Below are 22,056 nucleotides of genomic sequence, written 5' to 3' on the forward strand. Positions count from 1 at the left end.
GAAGGGCATGCGTCTACTACTCTACACAATTCAGAGAAAAGATAATCTATCGTTTAAATGCATTGATACACTGAGAGAAAAGTATTTTATTTATTTGCTTGCATAACTGCATAGCAAAATAATTAGAGTTAAGAGATTCCATTTTTATTATTATTACTGCTATAATGTTACTAACAATTATTTTAAATTGTATCTTATTATTGTTTCTATAGTTCTAAAGAAAACAAGCAAAATTTATTTTGTTTTTTCATACTACTTAATTTTTTTATAATACTCTATTTCTTTACAAATCTGTTACACTTTCTTGCACCTCTCGCCGCACTTCTAGCAATTTAGAAACGCATGTATTTAAATATTAGGCCGTCTCTTATCACCACATTGCGCGTATTTACGCTGATTTGTCCAGCCTTATTAATTAATATATTTTTTATTAATTTCAAAGTTTACAAAGTGGCGAAAAACTTTTTTTTTTAATTTAACCTACGAGAGATAACGATTATTACCTGACACCTTCTATATATATCGTTATATTGTAGTAGGAATTATAAATAGCTCTTTAAACTTATTCAAATAAACCAGGTGTATTATAAGATGTTAATGTTAATATCTTAAAAATAACTAGAAAACAACTTCTTATATTAAAAATAAAAATATTCCAGTATTTAACGAATAATGTAACATTACATGTTGGTATTGTTTATATCGCGTTTATTTTTACTTAGCTGAAGATTCCGTGTATTCATTGAAGAAAAGCAAGCACAATAAAATTGTGATATAGACTTTACAACTCTTCTCGCAACAGAGTTTTAAAATAAAACGAATCTAACTTTCTTCTTTGTGCTTCTTCATAGTAATGTAGTTTATATTCGTTGAGAAATCGATCGTGCCTAACACACCGACATCAGCCACGTAATTTCTGTCTACCGTTATACGTAGATATTTACTTAGAGAATACGAAATAAGCAGAGAAGATTTATGTTTGAGTCGCCGTCAAGAAAAATTTACTATCTGCTGCGGATGCATTCTAATTTTCGGAAGCGAGTCAAGATGGACGCGCAGCATTATAAAATCAATCAGCCTTTATGTCGTGGATCGGTCAATGGCCGGAACATAGTCTGCCTTCAAAAGATTCTTCCTCTCTATTCGACTCGTGTTCATCATTTTCAGCCAATTTTGTTTGCTGGTTTGTACATTGACGAATCGCTGATTAATAATTTCATGGTTCAATTATACACAAATGTAGAAAAAGCACTGAAAAATACATTAAAAAATATGTTTTATTTGTCTATTTTATTTTATTAATTTTTTATTAAAAACTAAGATCTTACATATTATTAATTATCAAATTAAATTATTTTAAATTGTTTCTTATTACAATTCTGAAATAACATGCAAAAATTATTCTTTCTCTCTTTGTTTTTTTTACTTTATATTTCTTAACAAACACAAATGGTTTTTTTATTTCGTGCAGGTACTTAGTTTGATATTAATGCGGCAGGATTGGTATCACGTTATCCAATATCCCCTATCATCATTCACTTATTGTGCATCATAAAATATCTAAATTATCTCTTCAATAATTGCAAGATACGTAAATCGAAAGAAAACGAATCCTTAAGTTAGGCAGGTGTTAGTGAAAGTACATAGTATCACATGAATTTGAACAGTTTAAGAACTTTTTTAATCAAATAAGAAATAGTAAAAAATTTAACGACGTTTGATACTCAAATACAAATTTTAATAGCCTACCTTGAAGGCAAAAAATTAGTTAAAATGTCCGCAGGTAAAATATCTTAAAAAGCATTCGCTTTTTATCGGCATTTCTCAATATTTCATCTAAATCTTCAAGTGCACATCAGAGTCACTAAGTTGGAGAATTTTCCACAAAATCTAGATTTTCATTATCAAAAATTTTTTGGAAGAATAAAGAGATATTAGATCTTTAGAATTTTTTCTTCCCTAAAAATTTCTTTAAACATTCTATCCTTCCAAAGCATCCTCGTGATAATAACTAAAATTTATTGGAAAATCCCCTTAACTTGACAAGTCTGTGCCAAGATAAGTAAGATTAAGTCTTTGTACTTACACAATACAATTTTACATTCATGTATATGACACTACCTATCATGTCGTCCATCGTCGCTCCTTATAAAAATGTAATACTCGGCAGTATTAAATTTGCCAGTAATTAATACTTATTTTCAGTACTGCAAATATTGCTGTTAGTACTTTTAATACTTAAAATAAGTAATAATTACTGGCCAATTTAATACTGCCCAGTGTTACATTTTTATAAGAGGCGTTCCTCACAAGCGCGAATTAAACGCAAATTTAAAGTTTGATGTATAATGTGAAGGCCAACCTTGATACGGAGAAATATTATTACTACATTTTAGTGCATTCTTATTACATCTTTTTTTGATTTCAGTGACAGCAAAACTCCATAGTAACTTACATGCAACACGCTTGCAGTCTTTTCCAGGCGATAGGGTATGTCGCATCACGAAGATGCGAAATAATTCAATAGCGATAGTCTACCAAACATCCCCGATGCGAATATTGAAACTCGATTTTAAGATAGTCCCCATTTTAGGAATTTTGTAACGACTTGGTGATCTTTTCCAGATATCAACGTGGAATGGTAATCATGACATTAACATTTGTCCATTATGTAAAGATGAATATTGTCGCAGATCATCGGCAGCGCTGCGAAGTACAAAAAAGTTTTATAGTAGGTATTGTAGTTAATCTCGTAAAATTATCTCGAGCAAATCAATTTTAATAATGAAACATACAAGTTGCCTAAATTAATAAAGTTTAATCTCGAATAAAAGAGGAAAAAGATTCGATAATAAACTGCATAAACATATGAACTGTAATATATAAATATATATTCTGCCATCATCAGGTTTGTCGAATTATTGGCATTCTCATGCAGTATCTCCTTTCTTATACTAACAATACTGCACGTGGCGATTATGACATTCAGCAAAGTGCAGATTTGTGGACAAATTATTATAAATTACAATACAATCAAAGTACCGCATCACTCCGGACTAAGAATTATAAAGTATCATATCAAAATTATATAAAAATTTACAAGTTTTATTTATGAAAAGATATGTTGTGATAAATGCCAATTTTTCAAAAGTCGATTGCTTACTTAAGTTAAGGTAGATTGAATTTTTCCATTACTTTATTTTATCTTAATTACTTTCAAGAGATTAGGTTTACCAAAGTAGTTTATTAGCTTTATTTGACCGCAAATTAGACAATGAACAACCGTGATTAGTATATAAAAGTTGAAATTTGTAATGACGAGCTTAACTTTAATTATGCACTTTCTCTTCCTCAACCTGTCAGAACAGAAATTAATAGATTACAGTTCCAATATGTATAAGGGTTCTTTGATATAACTCGGAATATACTCTCTTAAACAAAATCAATGTATTAATTATCACTAAGAAGTAAGTGTAATAGTTTAATAAAAATGATAACAACATTAGTCTACTTAAAACTAATCTTGTTAATTTAATACATCATACGCCATTTTAATAAAACAAGTATTTGTTTTATCAAAAAATATCGTTATTAAATTAGTAAGATTATTTCCAATTGGATTTACGCTGTAAATTTGATTATAATAAATAAAATATATAAAAAATATAAAAAAGTGCAAAGTGTGAGTGTTAATTTTGCACTAAAAATAAATAAAATATTTGGATAAATAAATTTATTTTATTATTTTATTTAGCAAAATTTTCGTTACTGTCGTTTAAAATATTACGGGTTTATTTAACATACACTTTATACGATAGACAGAGGAAACAAATATCATATGTAATAACAAATAAATATTCTATTTCACAGTACCACGAATTGGTATGCCACTTCTTTAAGAGCGAGAAGATTGTCAAACGTAATGCTGGTGTGTTGCAAAATGCCGTATCAGAAGACAAAAAAATGGTTATGTCTTTACAAAAGCTTCACCGGGGTAAGAAAAAATTAATATTCTTTTAGAAAAATTAGAATTAGAAAATTAGAATTTTTCATAAGGGCATCATTGAAAGAAGAAGCTTAAATTAAGTTAATTATCGTATAAATTGATTGTTTTCATATCACGCAAGTATTCATGTCTTATTTCACCGTACTAATAACTTCTGTGCAATAATCATTATCCCGATGTTGACGATACGGCTATTATACTTGGCACAAAGGCTCCTACGCACTGTCACGCACATCGACACTCTACTACAAATGATGCTAATTCATAATTAGCTTCATACAATATCACACATCAATAGTAATAATTAACAATAATGTTACTTAGATTTAGCTTATTATTCATTTTTATATGTTATTGCACAAATATAAAAGTAACGATGCATCTGTATTGTTTATTATCTTTTGTTCGATTTTTTTGCCAAGTCAAAAAAAATTTTTTTTAAATCCAAATCTACGTGGTCATATGTATTCTTGTAAACAATAAATATATTAGAAGTTATGCTTCTGAATTACAATAGAGTCTGTTGATATATTGTTTCTTGAATTAATAACATTGTAATTTACTTTTTTGCAATTTATTATTAATGTTAATTATTACTTTGTTGAATAATAAACAAGATATTTAATTTATTCTTAAAACATGATTTATAAATAGATACCTTTTACGTATTAATAACATATACATAGAACAATATTTATAATACATATCTATAAATCAAATTTGTTTCAATAGATTTCCAAGAAATTAATTACGAACTTGACAAAGATTCCTCAATGGTTTCTACGAACGAAAATGCGATGCGAAGAAACATGACAGGCACGATATTATTATCGTGACGCGCCATTAAACTTGGCGATATTTCGATAATAGTAAAGTCTCACTGCAAGGTATAAACCCCGACTATAAGATGCTCCAGCATAACGTCAATCATAAAAGAAAACAGATCTTTCACAGGATAAGTGTTTGATTGTCCAAGCCTTTCATCATTCTAGTCGGATAATCGCATGTAAATATTCATAATTTCTCGTGACTACATCCATTACACTGAGTGTCTCTTTCTCTGAGAGAATTTTCTATTAGAAAATTGTAAGGGCAATATTGTGGCGCGGTAGTCGAAACCGAGTGTTGAAGATGGATTCACCGAACGATATCTTTCAGTCCCGATTGTATAGACTTAATCGTAGGCTACTTTCATTGCTGGGGCAATGGCCCTTTCAAAAGGACAGAGAGAGGAAAATTATTTTTGTGACAGTGTCGTTTATTGGCCTAACGCAGGCTCTTACGCAGGTACATTTCTTTTTACATCGTAATTCGTATTAATCGTCTGCCATACATTAAGAAGATATTCCCTTGTTTTAATAATATCAAAAATTCAAAACTTTAAAATAAAAAGTATGCAAAGACATAAATATTAGACATATTAGAAATTCAAAATTAAAGATGTTTGAAATTATCAATGTAAAATGATTGTACTTTTATATTTAAAAAAAAAACATTCTTTTTTGCTTCGATCTCTTTATCTTACAAGGAAATATTGAATTTAAGGTATTCGCTTTAGTGACGTTACGCCACGATCCTGATGCAATTCTCGAGTGTATACCACCGCTCACAGTAAACTGCGCATGCATCGTTAAGATAATAAACTTGGCGTACAACACAGAGAAGGTATGCAGAAGATCGCGGTATTAAACTTGAGATCATATGTATAAAAAAATGAAATTTTAAGCCATAGATGAAGATACTTTTCATACATATACAAAAGGACTGGCAATCGTGGACCATCAAAAGCGAATTTGAAATTTTGAATAAATTTGCGGAGAGTGGAAGAAGCATTACCATCGGCTATGCCGGTAAGATTGACGTAACGACCTTTTTTTCATATTACGCATTGAAATTGAGAGAATCATTACATATAAAAAACGTTTAGCTATTAATTATATTAATAGTAATAATCTGCGCTTGCGTGACACACACACACACAGTGCTATTAATTAAGATACTTATTAATAATTAATTTACGTATAATTTGAGAAAACATTTGATGTAAAACTTATAACATCGCATTGTATACATATAATTTCAAGCTCTTTAATTACATTGCATTCACTTCTTTAAAATCAAAAATAGGTGGCATGTATGCATTCGGCAGCCTCTTTCCGTTACTCGCGATAATTCCGAAATTAATCGACAAAAATGTAACTTCCGAATATTCAACGCGACCAATGGGATTCCCGTATCACGTAGAATACTACATAGATCTCAATAAGTACTACTATCCCGTGCTGATTCATAATTACTTAACGACCGTCATTCGTCTCACTACCATAGTCGCGTTCGATACCTACGTGGCTATTTTGGTGCAACATTGCTGCGGATTGTTTTCAGTTGTTAGGTACGCAAGTAATGTGATTCGCAAGACCACCTCCGACAACTTAAAAGTTTCGCTCGAATATTTTGTTTCGGTTTTTTTTTTAGATATCGACTAGAGTATATACGAAATTCCATCGAGCAAGATAAGGGACTCGTTTCGCTCGAGGAAGATGATAAGTTTTACAAAAATTTTGTATATTGCATACAAAAACACAAAGCTGCCTTACGGTTAGTACGCGTACCTTTGCATAGTGAGAAATATGAAATCTTGTACTTATGTATTTTAAGCAAAGAACAGATAATTATCGAATTTTCTCCTTGAATAAGATTCGCGAGGTGCTTGGATTCTCTTTACACAAAGGTTTTCTTCGTAGAAGTCGGTTTAGTTATATTGGCTATGAGTATGTCGGCTCTACAGGTTTGTGCTATAGTAACAGTATTAAATATATGTATATAATAATATAAATACTATAATAATATATAATATATATACTTAAAAAAATGTAATATATTCAATACGATATGTAGTTGCGGGCTGCCAACTATAAATATACTCAATACAATAATATATGCTATTGCAGTATCAACATTGTACTTGCATTAATAACAAATATTATTGCATTGAGTATTTTATGTAGTTGGCAGCCCGCAATTACATGTGTTATTGGCTATATTACTTTTTTTCTGTGTATAATACATTGCACAATATATTGCAATATATATAATAATACATTGCAATAATACATTGCATGATTTTTTATACAACAATTAAAAACGCAACTTTTTTTCGGAATATATTTAGGCAACCAGTGGTAACCTCAACGCACATCTCGCAATTCGACATGGGGCATACATTACTGCTCAATTACTACATTTATACATCGCCTGTTGGCTAGGACAGCAAGTAATCGATCATAGCAATCGCGTGTACACATCGACGTAAGTCAAAGCATACAACTTCTTTCTAATAAATTTAATATCAGTTGTGCAAGTGTTCTATACAAAGAAATAAAAACAATCTTCCATAAAGAAATTTGCAATGTACGTATAATAATAAAGTTTTCGATGCAAGTTATCGAGGTGAATGGTACGAGTCATCGCCCAAATCCAGGAAGCTCTTGAACATGATAATGATGAGGAGCACTTTGCCTTGCTCGTTGACCGTTGGAAAGATCATGATTCTTTCTCTTCCGAGTTTCAGCGCAGTAAGACTTGTCATAATTTCCTTCGCATGTACATTTTCCTATCGATACTTTCGGTAATTATTCCTTTCTCTTCTAGGTCGTACGTGCATCTGCTTCGTATTTCACAGTCTTTCGATCCGTACAGTAATGTAAAACTCGCTCGCTTGAAAAATATAAAATTATTGTCAATATAAAATTATGTATAATACTCTATTGTTTAAACAAGTGCAGATTATTGTTTATATTTACGAGAAAATAATTAAATACAAGAAAATTAATGCTTATACTTTTGCCTTTTTGATAAATCATCTCCGTATCGGTAATAAAAAAAATTTTGTATAGATATCTATATACATTAAAAATTTCAAAACTGAATAAGAAAACCTTTTATGACAATATGTAATACAATAGACCTTTGATAAACTCCACAAAATTGTTACTTTCTAATGTTGTCGAATGTTTTGTCAAAACGGTTTCATTTTCTGTCTCTAATCTTGCGCCTTGTGTCCGTAATGTTAGAAATTGAGATCTCGGACAGAGATAGAATTGACCAAATACATATGTCAATTGACCGAATTGTTCAAATGTGATATGTCAACTCTTTCTCCGTCAAAGATCTCGGAGCAATTCGTAATTGCCGTTGACATAATACTTTAAATCGACTGTAATTGCGAATGAAACTTTCATCTCTTTTGTCCGTGTCGAATATACTGAGACAATAATTTCAGTATAGCTGTTTCCTATGATTACGCAATTTCCATAAGATAATGTTGCGACTTTACTGTATGATGTATGACTCTGGTTTCGGCGGCACGAGGGCATTGCCGATAAACACATGCACTTTGGATTTTACGACAATCAAACATTAAACAGAATTTTCAATAAGAGACAGACACGATCTATATTCTGTGATGATTGAATTTCGCTTTTGTAATAGCAGCGGGAGATAAGAGACAGAATGGAGGATATCGAACAGTTTTTCCAAGACTCGCATTACAATATCATTCGGATACTATTAAATATTAGTGGTCTATGGCCTTTTCAGACGCGAAGCAGACGCTACGCGATATATCTCACAATGATGCTAGTACTCGGATCTGGCTTTATATTCCAGGTAAATTTTAAAAAAAGAAACGTCTTATCATCCTCAAATAATTGCTTGTACTATCGTACGTGTAATTGATTAATGTAATTTACACTCAAGCAATTTAATTTAAACTATTTGTTATATGACACACGCGTAATGTAATCGATGGAAAACACACAAATGGACAGATGTTGGGTACAATTGAAGTCAGACACAATTCCTTTGAAATGATTGATACAGTGCCATTGTTATTTTTCGCCGTAGTGACCATAAGCAAAACATTTAGTATAATATATACGTTACCAAAGGTGTGCAAATAAAAACTACATTGTTTAAACTAACAAGTAATCTTCGCCAAGTGACACACGCTGATTGTCATAAACTATTTTCTTTTGAATTGCTAAGTTAGATCCCTAAAAATAAAAACAATCGGCGTGTGTTATTTGGTGAAAAAATTACTTGTAAGAATAAAAAGATCAATACCAATAAGTTGAGGAAAAAGTAATAATTATTCCTTTAATTTGTATTTAAATATGTTTCGAGTAACAGATAAAAATACTTCTAATCAAGATGCGAGAGCACTATCTTTCTCCCAAGTCGATTGAGGAAGTTAAGATACAGAATTTGCACGCGCAATACGGACGAAAGTTGGGCTTCAGTTATACGGGTAATTGTAACAATATAATCATACATATAATAATAATAATAATAATTCCACGGTAATAATAACAAGGGGAGTATGTTAAAAAAGTGATTTTTGCTGAGACTTATAATTCATATAGTTCCTTGTAAGTTTTTCTGGACGTAGAATCGTCCACGTTTCATGTGAAAACATTCATTTGTTTTCAAAGTATGAGGAAGGCGTATATATAACAATCTTAAAAATTTCATAAAAACATCATATTTGTAGACATATTCGATCAAAGAATACATTTTTGTTATATATAAAATATAAAATTAAGAAAATAAAAATAAGGATCCTTGATATTCAATTAATAAAATACACTGCACGCATTACACACTTACATGTGCGCGTGCACTCTCACTCACTCGCAGAAGCCACATTTCGGAGCTCTATCTAGATCTTCGCTACGAGAGTATGCCTCGCTCGATCGCGCTCGCGGAGCGAGTACGATAGCGCGAGCGCTCTGCGCGCGCGCTAGAGCGCTCCTGCGCTTCGCGCTCGCGCTAGCTCTCGCGTCTCGTAGCTCTATACTCTGCACTACGTCGCGCTCTCTCTGCTCTCTCTATCTGTCTCTCTTCTCTCTAGCTCGTCGCTCGTCCTCGCTCGATCTCTCTCTCGTCTCTCTCTCTCGCTCTCCTTCTCTCTCTCTCTCTCTCTCTCTCTCTCTCTCTCTCTCTCTCTCTCTCTCTCTCTCTTCACTCACTCACTTACTCAGACTGTGTTGAAAATCATACAATATTCTCCTAGGCCTCTCAACAGCTGATCAGTTTTGTATTTTGTACATTCGAACGCTCTAAATGCTCTTATAATCTTTTTTCATATTTAAATAAATGCCAATTATTTTATATACTCATCAACAAAATTATCGCATACGAAAATTTGTGTCGAAATTTTGCATAATAAGTATAACATTGCAAAAAATCGCATTTTTATTTTTCAAAAAACAATTTAAAGCTTGAACTCTCTACTTTTAAATAAATTTTAGCAATTTCAATTATCTTTCTTTTTTACGAAACGGCACAATAACAAAGCTTGACCAGTCAAAATAAAAATCATAAAAATCATATCCTTACCACGTGATTCTATCGTCCAGAAATTGTAAGGAACCATACAAATTTTAGATCCCGAAAGGAAACAAAAATTCATGACTTTAACATACTTCTTTCAAGCACACATTTATAATATAAATTTTTTTCTAAATAATTTTGAAAGACGCTTGATGTATTACAGTATCTCTAAATACATTTAAACATATTTGACACTTCAATAATGTCGAAATATCAGTGTTAATTATTTGATGGAGATTATAATCGCGTAATTTATAAAATATTTTCTTTATAAATTAGGTTTTCTACTAGGCCACAGTGTACTCTATCAACTTTTGACGCTCTTGGTGAGACTTTTCCACACATTGAAGTCAAAAGAGGGTGATGAGGTGTCAAATACAGCGCAAATAGGATTACCTCATCGCGTCAATTACATGGTTGATTTAGACAAATATTACGTTCCAATTTTTATACACAGTGCTATATGCGATTTTTCTTACACATTCTTACTAGTTGTATATGATGTTCTATATCTAACTGCAGTTGAATTCTGCTGCGGTTTGTTCGCGGCTTTAAGGTGAGCAATCATGATTTAAATACATGGATTTTGTAAAATCGCGAATCCAAAGCGAGTAATAAAGACACTTATTCCAAAAAGTCATTTATAAAAGTTTTGTGATAATATTGAGCTTAGATATCGATTGGAAACCGCGTTAATTTTCAAAAACGATAGATTGACGACTACGAAAGATAAATGTTATGCGAATATCGTGTACAGTATTCGCAGACACACAGAAACGATGCAGTGAGTATAAGATTAGACATTATTTTATCTATGTATAAACAATAATAACAAATTAATGTAACCGTACTCCTTATATTAGATTTGTCGCCGTTGTGGAATCAATATACAGCTTACCTCTGTTTATACATGTTGGATTAACCGTACTTATATTAAGTGTCTTGGGATATCAGGTATGCCTAATAAAAATTTTCTTATGATTGAGTTCTTAAATGCGTGTGTTTTTATATAAATTACTTAAAAAAATAATTAGTAAAATTAATTAACTAATACATAATATAAGGCTTTAAGAATAATAATTAAATTTAAACAAAATGCTTATCTGAACAAACGCTATTATTTTGAGTTACTAAGTGTACACGCGAATATAATTGACTTCATATTAATAATTTGCAAGAATGTTAAAGTGTTATATAGATGACAGATTAGACAGGAAATTTTTGGATTTTATTAATTAAATTAATTATTGACCAGTAAAGAACAAAGAGCCTTTTTAAAATAAAAATCTGAAATTTTGGTTACAAAGATTTTTGGAGTCGTTTAGTCGTGATTTGTAATTAGCAACTCCAAAAAACCGTTAAATAGTATTCACTATTAACTTTTAGTAGTTTCTTCTTAAATAATTTCAAATTAAAGTAATGACCACATGACGTCATCCGTTCAGTACTAATTAATATTTTATTAATTATATATTTTGTTATTGTACAGATAATAAACAACACGGAAAACATTAGCGGTCTTGTAAAACCGGTTGCTTATTTAAATGGACTTTTAATTAACATATTCTTCGAAAACTGGCAGGGTCAGAAAATTATAGATTCTAGCGAAAAAGTATTTGAATCCGCGTACGTTTTATACAATATTAGAAACAGTATATTTGGAAAACCATAAATTATACTGATCAAAACATAACGAAATAATGAGCACATAAATACATACTGTAATTTCGAGAGTTCATGCAAAATTTGCAGGTATAATGCAGAATGGTACAATATGCCCATAGCGGCGAGAAAGCTTCTCATAATGATGATGATGAAAAGTGAAAAACCATTGATGTTAAGAATGGGTAAAATCGTTGTATTGTCATATATAACTTTCAATACGGTAAGTGTAAATATTTTGTATGCGTAGTACGCGTGCAATGTATCTATAAGAATAAACTTTTGTTTAAGGTTTTACGTACGGCATCGTCATACTTTATGCTACTACGATCTCTGTAATAAAAATTTTGAACGTAAATAGTAATATTTATATTATTATATATTATTATCATTATTATACTTATATATTATTATTGTACAGTATTATATATTATTATCATTCATCACATTCTAGTACAATAGATAAAAATCTTATAAAATCATACACTGACAAAATAACTTTCCTTCTAGTGCTTTTTTTATGCGGATATTTAAGTAAAACTAAAACGTATTAATTTCTAAAGTAAAGAATATACAATCTTTTTAAAACAGAGATTCTACATTAATATGTCAAAAATTATAAAATATATAAAACATAAATATATAAAGCACATAAAATCATTTTACCAAATTTACATTAATCTGTTAAGAACTATAAAATATGTTGAACACTTCTTTCTCTTCTCTTTTCTAAAATATATAAAACATTTCTTTGTCTTTATCTTCTCTTTAATAAAAAATTATACAGAAAACTTTTAAAAATAGCACTATGCAATACACACGTTTGATAATGTTACATCAAAGACTGTCATTTTCTAATGTAGCACATTTCGAAGTCACTGTATCTTTTTCGTAGTAGTCTGGACAGACTCTACATACGAATAAAATTTTCATATCTCTTTGAGTCTGCGTCGAATCCGCTGAAATAATGTTTTCTGTAGCTGAACCCCTTTTCCACAATTATGTAAATTACATAAAATAATCTTGTGTCTCATAGTGGGATGATTTTGGTTTCTGCAGTACGAATACATTACCGATACACATGTCAAACATACGTCTTTCTGATTTCACGACAATCAACATTAAAGAGAATTCTCAATAGGAGATTGATGTAAATTATACCCTACGTTGAAATTGAAATGCTACATAGATACTGAAATTCGCTTTTGTAATAATAGCAGCACGGAATAAGAGAGGGAATGGATGATATTGATCAGTTCTTTCAGAATTCAGATTATAACACTATTCGAGTACTATTAAGTGCTGCTGGTCTATGGCCTTTTCATACACGTATCAGACGCTACGCAATAAATCTCGTAATAATGCTAATAATCGGATGTGACTTTATATTCCAGGTAAGTTAAAAAAGAAGTATCCTACACGGAGAGAATTTTTCGTTATATTTTGCCGTAAAATTCAACCTCTAAATTTTAACATGTTTGATAATGAGAGTGGAACAACTAAGCAATCTACTAAATATTATCGATAATGATAGGAATTTGTGAAATATACAACAAAAATTTTATAAATTACGTAATAAAAATTATCAAAGCAGATTGTAAAATATTCTAAGGTAACATTTTTACAATGCGCTTTGTAAAAAATTTCCATATTCCTACTAAAATTTTTAAAAATTATAACAAATGAATAAATTGCATATTTTATAATATTTTAAATGAAATATTATACATGGTCCCAGAAACACTTTTTAAAAATTGACGTATTTCTAAATAAACATAAAATTTGACTCAAAGTTAAAGTTAATTTCATCTGCCTGCACAAGTACTGACTGGTACAACAGCGCGAATTAGTTCGTCCATTCACAAATCTTTTGACTCTCTACATTTATCGAAAACTTTCGAAAGCGACGCGTCACGAGCCGCGAACCGTGAACAATAATAAACCATTCCGATTCCACGAAATCCCATTGTGCGTAGAAATTCGCTATCTTTGACGAGAGACATGCTATAAGACCCCAGCTTTATGTTATATAGTATATATATAATTATATAAACAAAGCATTTATAGTAAGAAATATCTGTCGAGTTAAGATAGTCCTCTGATAGAGAAGTTTCTTCCTAAATTTGCTACAAGCACTAAAATATTACATAATATGTAGCCGGCAACACTTCGGACAAGTTCATTCTTGTTTACTTGAGTGTCGAGTATCTAACGTATTATAGCGAGACGAAACTAACCAATCATTGTCAGACACATTCAATAAATTACCATGCAACATGTTAAAATTATCCTAAACGATTAAGTCAAATTAAAAATATCATGCTACATTGTAAAATGTATATGAAATAAATCATGTGTTTATATTTGGCACTTATACTTGGCATTTATTCTAATTAAAACAATAAAGACTTATAAACTGTATACTATATTTTAGAATTAAAATTTTATTATACATTTTAGTAATATTAATTAAACAAATTTAATATTTTATTGTAATAGATATAAATAATCAGAGAGAATATCATATAAATCTTCAAAATATTGATTTGTCTTGTGATTACTATGATTTTTAAACTAAATTTTTAAAGAAAATTCTTTCCGTACATATGGAGAGAAAGAGTTAACAAAGTTAAAACAGCCATGGTAGCTAAGATGTCCATAAAAATGGAAATAACTATGTCATTGCTGTCCATGTTCAGTTTATTAATTATTAAAATACAACAGTTACAGCAAAGGATATTCGCTGTTAAAACAATTAAGATATATGTCCCACAAATAACTGAGATTTGAAGTGCACGATTTTATGTAAAACACTTGTAAAAAAAATTTTATACAGATTTAATATAGATTAATATAAATTTTATTAAAATTAAATAAAATACTAATAAGATTTTAATAAACACTCGATTTTTAATTAAAACTTTATAAATATTTAATTTTGATTATGTACAAATCTATATTAAATATTATATAACCTTATTAAATGTCTTTATAAAGATTAAACAAAATTAATTATTATATTTATATTAAACTACATAAAATTTTTATTAAAGTTTTATAAATTCTTATAAAGTTCTTATTAAAATCTTATTAGTATCTTATTTAATTTTAATAAAATTTATATTAAATCTATATAAAATTTTTTTTCAGGGCATTGAAAAGTAACTACCATTTTCTTAGCTATTCGTGAATTAAATCATAAAGTGTCAAAGCATTTGATTTTAACTAATAAAATTGTATCATACAGCAAATGTATTTTATCTTTAATAACAATAATGACAGAAAATTCGAATATTAACATTTAACTGATATTTCTAAGTTATTTCTCTTCGTATATCATCTACAAAAAGTTTCTTGCAAGTGTACTAGCGTTTAATATGCGTTTATTATTGCATTATTAAAAAAAAAAGGAATATTAAATAAACTTTTTAATAGTGTTTCGTCAAATATTCACATTTAAATACATTTCACATAATTATAGTGTAATTCATAATAGAGTTTACGTTAGACATTAGACATTTATTACATGATGTGCAATGTAATTGAAATTGCAGCTATTGGATACGATTGCAATTCGGCATGATTTCTTCGCAGTAATCCATTCTCTCCCGTTGATACTTGGCACTATTATAATCATAAATAAAACAATCTGTTCGATATACAATTTACCACAGGTGGGTAAATAAAATCGGCATTGTTTGTCTTATCAATAAACGATTAATTAATAATAAAACCAATACAAATAATCTCGGATCAAAAAATTATAACTCATCATATTTAAATCTTTTCCGAGTAATAGATAAAAATACTTCTAACAATGATGTACGAGTACAGTATTTCCCTCAAATCGGATGAGGAAATTAAGCTACACAATTTGCGCGTGCAAAATGGGCGAAAGTTATGCAACGCTTACATGGGTGACTTTAAAAATATAATTGGGCTTATAAAACAATAATACAATGCAGTAATAATACATTTCGAATATTTACACTTTTAAATTTTATTTCCTAAATAAAATTTTAAATAATATATAGCATATCACAATATTTTCCAAGACATTTAATGATTTATAAACTATTCAATTATTGCGCAGTTATTGTTGATAATAGTGAATTATAAAAATTTTCTTGCAAATTAGGTTTTATAGTAAGCCATAGCATTCTTTATTATATAATTTCATCATTAATGATTTTCTACACAAAATACATTGAGACTGAAGAGTTATCAAACAATACGCTACATGACCAGATATCAGGAATACCTAATTCAATTAATTCTACATTGGTTGATGAAGACACGGAATCCCTTCCAATTTTTATATATAGCATCGTATCTGATTGTGTAATTATGTTTACAATAACCGTATCCGATGTTCTATATGTAACAATGACCGAGTATTGCTGCGGTTTGTTTGCAGCTTTGAGGTAAGTCTAATAAACAATCACGGTTTAAATACACGATTTCTACGTGTAAAAAATGTGTATTCAATGCGAATAATAAAACAGTTTATTGGGCATATTTGTTATAAAAATAGATTTTTTTAATATCTTGCGATAACATTGAGTTTAGATATCGGTTGGAATTTGCGTTAGAATTTGATAACGACGAATTAACAATGCTAGATAATAAATCTTACTTGAATGTGGTGTATAGTATTCGCAGACACACAGAAACAATACAGTGAGTATACGTTTATATTTATTATATTCATGTAAGTAATAGTAACAAATGTAATATATTTGTGTATGTTATACTAGGTTTGTTACTAACTTGGAGGCAATATTTAGTTCAAACCTTATGGTTCATGTGGGATTGCTCGTACTTATTTTAGCCTGCCTGGTATATGAGGTATAGACTGATAAAAATTCTTTCATGACTGTAACAATTTTAGAATATGCTCCTATGTTACACATAAATTATGTATCAAATTAGTGAAACTAAGCAATTTAAGTAAATTGATTATATTTTTCACATTTTTGATTCATGTATATATTGTTATAGGTGACAGTCATAGGAAAAGTCATGGGAACAAATTACATTATACAAACTATTGCTTATTTAAACTTTATTTTACTTAACATATTCTTTGAAAATTGGCAGGGTCAAAAAATTATAGATTCTAGCGAAAAAGTGTTTGAATCCGCGTACGTTTTATATAATATTAAAAGTACCACATTTTTGCAAAATCATAAATTATACTAATCCATGAAAACATAACAAAATAATAAACATGTAAATAAATACATACTGTAATTTCACTAAGATTTCTTGCAAAATTTGCAGGTATAACGCAGAGTGGTACAGTATGCCGATAGCATCGAGAAAGCTTCTCATAATGTTGATGATGAAAACTGAAAAACCATTGATGCTAAGAATGGGTAAACTCGTTGTATTGTCATATGTAACTTTCAATGCGGTAAGCATAATTCTTTTGTAGAATAAAATATATACCTGCAGTGATTTTATACAAAATAAAATTTTGTTTAAGGTTTTGCGTACATCATCGTCATACTTTATGCTACTACAATCTCTGCAATGAAAGTTTGAATTAATTAGTAATATTTACATTATTACATATTATCACATTCTAGCACAACAGATAAAAATCTTATAAGATCGCACATTAACAGAATAAATTTCCATCCAGTGCTTTTTCATGTGGGTATTTAAGTAAAACTAAAACGTATTCATTTCTAAACTAAAGAATATAATCCTTTTAAAATAAGAATTTTACATTAAACCGTTAAAAACTATAAAATATATAACGCATAAATATATAAAACATACAAAATATTTTTTAATCAATTTTACATTAATCTGTTAAAAACTATAAAAGAGTTAAAACATTTCTTTGTCTTTTTTTTTAAATATATAAAACATTTCTTTGTCTTTATCTTCTCTTTAATAAAAAATTATACAGAAAACTTTTAAAAATAGCACTATGCAATACACATGTTTGATACCTTACATCAAAGATGTAGACTGTCATTTTCTAATGTAGCACATGAAGCATTTTGAAGTCACTGTATCTTTTTCGTAGTAGCCTGGACAGACTCTACATACGAATAAAATTTTCATATCTCTTTGAGTCTGCGTTGAATCCGCTGAAAGTATAATGTTTTCTATAGCTGAGCCCCTTTTCCATAATTACGTAAATTATATAAAATAATCTTGTGTCTCATAGTGGGGTGATTTTGGTTTTCGCGGTACGAATAGATTACTGAAACACATGTGAGACATATGCCTTTCTGATTTCACGATAATCAACATTAAAGAGAATTCTCAATAGGAGATTGATGTAAATTATACCCTACGTTGAAATTGAAATACTACATAGATACTGAAATTCGCTTTTGTAATAATAGCAGCAGGGAATAAGAGAGAGGGAATGCATGATATTGATCAGTTCTTTCAAGATTCAGATTACAACATTCTTCGAGTACTATTAGGTGCCGTTGGTCTATGGCCTTTTCATACGCGAAACAGGCGTTATACAATATACATTGTAATAATGTTATTACTCGGATCTGCCTTATTATTCCAGGTAAGTTAAAAAAGAAGTATCCTACATGGAGAGAAAGAATTAACAACGTTAAAACATAACCATGGTAGCTAAGATATCCATAAAAATGGAGATTATTATGTCATTGCTATTGCTGTCCAAGCTTAATTTATTAATATATAATTATTAAAATACATCAGTTACAGTAAAGGATGTTTGCTGTTAAAACAATTAAAATATATGTTCCATAAACAACTGAGATTTGATATGCACGATTTCATGTAAGACATTGAAAAGTAACTGTCACTTTCTTAGCTACTCGTGAATTAAATCACAAAGTGTCAAAGCCTTTAATTTTAACTAATAAATTTGTATCTCACACCAAATGTATTTTATCGTTAATAATCAATATATAGTAATGACAAAAAATTCAAATATTAATATTTAACTGATATTTCTAAGTTATTTCTCCTCGTGTATCATCTACAAAAAGTTACTTGTATGTGTATGTACCAGCATTTATTATTGCGTTACTAAAAAAAGCGAATTAAATAAATTTTTTTATAATACTACTGTTTCGTCAAATATTCACATTTAAATGCATTTCACATAATTATAATGTAATTCATAATAGAGTTTACGTTAGACATTAGACATTTATTACATGATGTGCAATGTAATTGAAATTGCAGCTATTGGATATCATTGCAATCCGAAATGATTTCTTCGCAGTAATCAATACCATACCGTTCATATTGCACTTTATTATAGTCATAAATAAAGCAATCTGTTCGATATACAAATTACCACAGGTGCGTAAATAAAATCAGCATTGTTTACATTATCAATAAACGATTAACAAATAATAAAAGCAATAGCAATAATCTCGGGTTAAAAAATTATAATTCATCATATTTAAATCTTTTCTGAGTAATAGATAAAAATACTTCTAATAATGATGTACGAGTACCGTATTTCTCCCAAATCGGATGAGGAAACTAAGCTACAGAATTTGCACTCGCAATATGGGCGAAAGTTAAGCTACACTTACATGGGTGACTTTAAAAATATAATTTATCTTATAAAACAATAATACAACGTTTCAAACATTTATACTTATAAATTCTATTTCCTAAATAAAATTTTAAATGACACTTGGTATATCACAATATTTTCGAAGACATTTAATGATTTATAAACTATTCAATTATTGCGCAGTTATTGTTGATAATAGTAAATTATAAAAATTTTCTTGCAAATTAGGTTGTCTAATAGGCTTTTACGCTCTTTATTATTTAATTGATACATTATCGGTAAGAACTATCCGTACGAAATACAACGAGACTGAAGAGTTATCAAACAAAACGCTGCATTACCAGATATCAGGAATATCTAGTTCAATTAATTCTACATTGGTTGATGAAGACACGGAATCCCTTCCAATTTTTATACATTTCTTCATGTGTGATTGTGTAGCCATAATTTTAATAATCGTATCCGATGTTCTATATGTAACAGTGACCGAGTACTGCTGCGGTTTGTTTGCAGCTTTGAGGTAAGTCTAATAAACGACTATGGTTTAAATACACATGTAACATATGTATCCAATGCAAATAATGGAATAGTTTATTTGGCGCGATATTTGTTACAATTTTTTTAAATTTCTTGCGATTATATTGAGTTTAGATATCGGTTGGAATTTGCGTTAATATTTGATAACAATGAATTAACAATAACAGAGGATAAATCTTACTCCAATATCGTGTACAGTATTCGCAGACACATAGAATCAATACAGTGAGTATATGCTTATATTTATTATATTCATGTAAGCAATAGTAACAAAAGTAATATATTTTTATATGTTATACTAGATTTGTTACTAACATGGAGTCAGTACTTAGCTTAAATCTTTTTGTTCAAACGGGATCGTTCGTACTTATTATAGCTTTACTGGTATACGAGGTATAAAAATTCTTTCATGACTGCAACAATTTTAGGATGTGCTTCTGTGTTGCATACAAATTATTTATCAAATTACTGAAACAAAGCAATAATTATATTTTCCACATTTTTGAATAATGTATATATACATTGTTATAGGTGACAAACATAGGAATCTTCATGGGAAGAAGTTACATTGTAAAAGCTGTTGCTTATTTAAACTTTGTTTTAATTAACGTATTCTTTGAAAATTGGCTGGGTCAGAAAATTATAGATTCTAGCGAAAAAGTGTTTGAATCCGTGTACGTTTTATATAATATTAAAAGTAGCACATTTTTGCAAAATCATGAAGTATACTAATTCATGAAAACATAACGAAATAATAAGCATGTAAATAAATACATAATGTAATTTTACTAAAATTTCTTGCAAAATTTGCAGGTATAACGCAGAGTGGTACAGTATGCCGATAATAACGAGAAAGCTTCTCATAATGCTGATGATGAAAACGGAAAAACCATTGATGTTAAAAATGGGTAAACTCTTTGAATTGTCATTTGCAACTTTTAATACGGTAAGCATAATTTTTTTATAGAATAGAATATATACCTGCAGTGATTTTATAGAAATAAAATTTTGTTTAAGATTTTGCGTACATCATCGTCATACTTTATGCTACTACAATCTCTGTAATGGATATTTTGAACGTAATTAGTAATATTTACATTATTACATATTATCACATTCTAATACAATAGATAAAAATCTTGTAAGATCACACATTGACAAAATAACTTTCCTTCCAGTGCCTTTTTATGTGGGTACTTAAATAAAACTAAAATGTATTAATTTATAAAGTAAATATCTTTTTAAAACAGATTTTATATTAATCTGTTGAAAACAATAAAATGGTTAAAAACGTTTCTTTGTCTTTTTTTTAATTAAAATATATAAAACATTTCTTTGTCTTCCCTTTAATAAAAAATTATACGGAAAACTTTTAAAAATAGCACTGAGATTTAAAGTGCATGATTTTATGTAAGACATCGGAAAGGAACTGCCACTTTCTTAGCTACTCGTGTGTCAAACTGCAAAGTTTATAATTTTAACTTGTAAAGTTGTATCTAATAAAGTTACAGCAAATGTATTTTATTATTAATAACCAATTCTCAGTGATGACAAAAAATTCAAATATTAAATTTAACTAACATTTCTAAAGTACTATATTTCTCTTCGTGTATCGTCTACAAAAAGTTGCTTGCACGTGTATTATAGCATTTATTATTACGTTATTTAAAAAATGAGAATATTAAATATTCATTATATACATACACATATATTATTATTATTTCTAAATATATATATATATATATATATATATATATAATTAGAAATAATAATAATAATATATATGTATGTATAATATTATATATAATTATATATAATAATACATAACAGAAAAGTTGCCAAAAAAGCTACTAGCATAGATCTAAAATGGCACCTTTTTATTTCTCGAAAGTGAAAGCATTACGTCATATTAATACCGATC

At 29.0% G+C, this 22,056-nt stretch overlaps 5 protein-coding genes, 1 long non-coding RNA gene and 1 pseudogene across 6 annotated transcripts; 6 read left to right on the top strand and 1 right to left on the bottom strand.

Moving 5' to 3' along the window:
• Positions 1-237: 237 nt before the first annotated feature.
• On the bottom strand, positions 238-17,391 carry LOC114254219. The gene is made up of 3 exons (XR_003625573.2): positions 17,310-17,391; positions 2,456-2,706; positions 238-1,251 (listed from the first exon to the last, which is right to left on the bottom strand). It is a non-coding gene; the product is annotated as an uncharacterized LOC114254219 (long non-coding RNA).
• On the top strand, positions 957-2,462 carry LOC114254218 (annotated as a pseudogene).
• LOC114254216 lies at positions 4,726-5,712 on the top strand. Its single transcript, XM_028189864.2, has 2 exons — positions 4,726-5,293; positions 5,552-5,712. Exons 1-2 carry the CDS (start codon positions 5,138-5,140, stop codon positions 5,693-5,695), a joined length of 300 nt encoding a protein of 99 aa, XP_028045665.1. The 5' UTR covers positions 4,726-5,137; the 3' UTR covers positions 5,696-5,712.
• Positions 5,716-7,744, top strand: LOC114254213 (odorant receptor 4). The gene is made up of 7 exons (XM_028189855.2): positions 5,716-5,856; positions 6,134-6,398; positions 6,482-6,604; positions 6,704-6,794; positions 7,179-7,315; positions 7,449-7,581; positions 7,658-7,744. Exons 1-7 carry the CDS (start codon positions 5,739-5,741, stop codon positions 7,706-7,708), a joined length of 918 nt encoding a protein of 305 aa, XP_028045656.1. The 5' UTR covers positions 5,716-5,738; the 3' UTR covers positions 7,709-7,744.
• On the top strand, positions 8,486-12,434 carry LOC105832571 (odorant receptor Or2). Its single transcript, XM_028189853.2, has 9 exons — positions 8,486-8,674; positions 8,836-8,955; positions 9,197-9,314; positions 10,679-10,955; positions 11,073-11,183; positions 11,263-11,353; positions 11,889-12,025; positions 12,152-12,284; positions 12,353-12,434. Exons 1-9 carry the CDS (start codon positions 8,519-8,521, stop codon positions 12,398-12,400), a joined length of 1,191 nt encoding a protein of 396 aa, XP_028045654.1. The 5' UTR covers positions 8,486-8,518; the 3' UTR covers positions 12,401-12,434.
• Positions 13,110-17,882, top strand: LOC105832584 (odorant receptor 4). The gene is made up of 9 exons (XM_012673678.3): positions 13,110-13,455; positions 15,616-15,735; positions 15,861-15,978; positions 16,200-16,485; positions 16,631-16,741; positions 16,819-16,909; positions 17,063-17,205; positions 17,345-17,477; positions 17,550-17,882. The coding sequence occupies exons 1-9, from the start codon at positions 13,300-13,302 to the stop codon at positions 17,598-17,600; spliced, it is 1,209 nt and encodes a 402-aa protein (XP_012529132.1). The 5' UTR covers positions 13,110-13,299; the 3' UTR covers positions 17,601-17,882.
• LOC105832581 (odorant receptor Or2) lies at positions 17,878-21,343 on the top strand. The gene is made up of 9 exons (XM_012673674.3): positions 17,878-18,605; positions 19,256-19,375; positions 19,501-19,618; positions 19,827-20,118; positions 20,250-20,360; positions 20,438-20,528; positions 20,667-20,809; positions 20,949-21,081; positions 21,153-21,343. Exons 1-9 carry the CDS (start codon positions 18,450-18,452, stop codon positions 21,198-21,200), a joined length of 1,212 nt encoding a protein of 403 aa, XP_012529128.1. The 5' UTR covers positions 17,878-18,449; the 3' UTR covers positions 21,201-21,343.
• The last annotated feature ends 713 nt before the right edge of the window (positions 21,344-22,056 follow it).

This window comes from Monomorium pharaonis, chromosome 8, assembly GCF_013373865.1.
Source record: "Monomorium pharaonis isolate MP-MQ-018 chromosome 8, ASM1337386v2, whole genome shotgun sequence".
Lineage (NCBI taxonomy): Eukaryota > Metazoa > Arthropoda > Insecta > Hymenoptera > Formicidae > Monomorium > Monomorium pharaonis.

Bases quoted from the DNA above. Each gene is read 5' to 3' on its own strand.
- LOC105832571 (XM_028189853.2), top strand. From the start codon at position 8,519: ATGGAGGATATCGAACAGTTTTTCCAAGACTCGCATTACAATATCATT. The intron at 10,956-11,072 runs GTGAGCAATCAT...TATTGAGCTTAG, and splicing joins GGTTTGTTCGCGGCTTTAAG to ATATCGATTGGAAACCGCGT. The intron at 12,026-12,151 runs GTACGTTTTATA...CAAAATTTGCAG, and splicing joins GAAAAAGTATTTGAATCCGC to GTATAATGCAGAATGGTACA.
- LOC114254213 (XM_028189855.2), top strand. From the start codon at position 5,739: ATGAAGATACTTTTCATACATATACAAAAGGACTGGCAATCGTGGACC. The intron at 5,857-6,133 runs GTAAGATTGACG...AATCAAAAATAG, and splicing joins CATTACCATCGGCTATGCCG to GTGGCATGTATGCATTCGGC. The intron at 7,582-7,657 runs GTAAGACTTGTC...TTTCTCTTCTAG, and splicing joins CTCTTCCGAGTTTCAGCGCA to GTCGTACGTGCATCTGCTTC.
- LOC114254216 (XM_028189864.2), top strand. From the start codon at position 5,138: ATGGATTCACCGAACGATATCTTTCAGTCCCGATTGTATAGACTTAAT. The intron at 5,294-5,551 runs GTACATTTCTTT...ATTGAATTTAAG, and splicing joins TAACGCAGGCTCTTACGCAG to GTATTCGCTTTAGTGACGTT.
- LOC105832584 (XM_012673678.3), top strand. From the start codon at position 13,300: ATGGATGATATTGATCAGTTCTTTCAGAATTCAGATTATAACACTATT. The intron at 16,742-16,818 runs GTGAGTATACGT...ATGTTATACTAG, and splicing joins AGACACACAGAAACAATACA to GTTTGTTACTAACTTGGAGG. The intron at 16,910-17,062 runs GTATAGACTGAT...ATATTGTTATAG, and splicing joins TAGCCTGCCTGGTATATGAG to GTGACAGTCATAGGAAAAGT.
- LOC105832581 (XM_012673674.3), top strand. From the start codon at position 18,450: ATGCATGATATTGATCAGTTCTTTCAAGATTCAGATTACAACATTCTT. The intron at 18,606-19,255 runs GTAAGTTAAAAA...TTGAAATTGCAG, and splicing joins GATCTGCCTTATTATTCCAG to CTATTGGATATCATTGCAAT. The intron at 20,361-20,437 runs GTGAGTATATGC...ATGTTATACTAG, and splicing joins AGACACATAGAATCAATACA to ATTTGTTACTAACATGGAGT.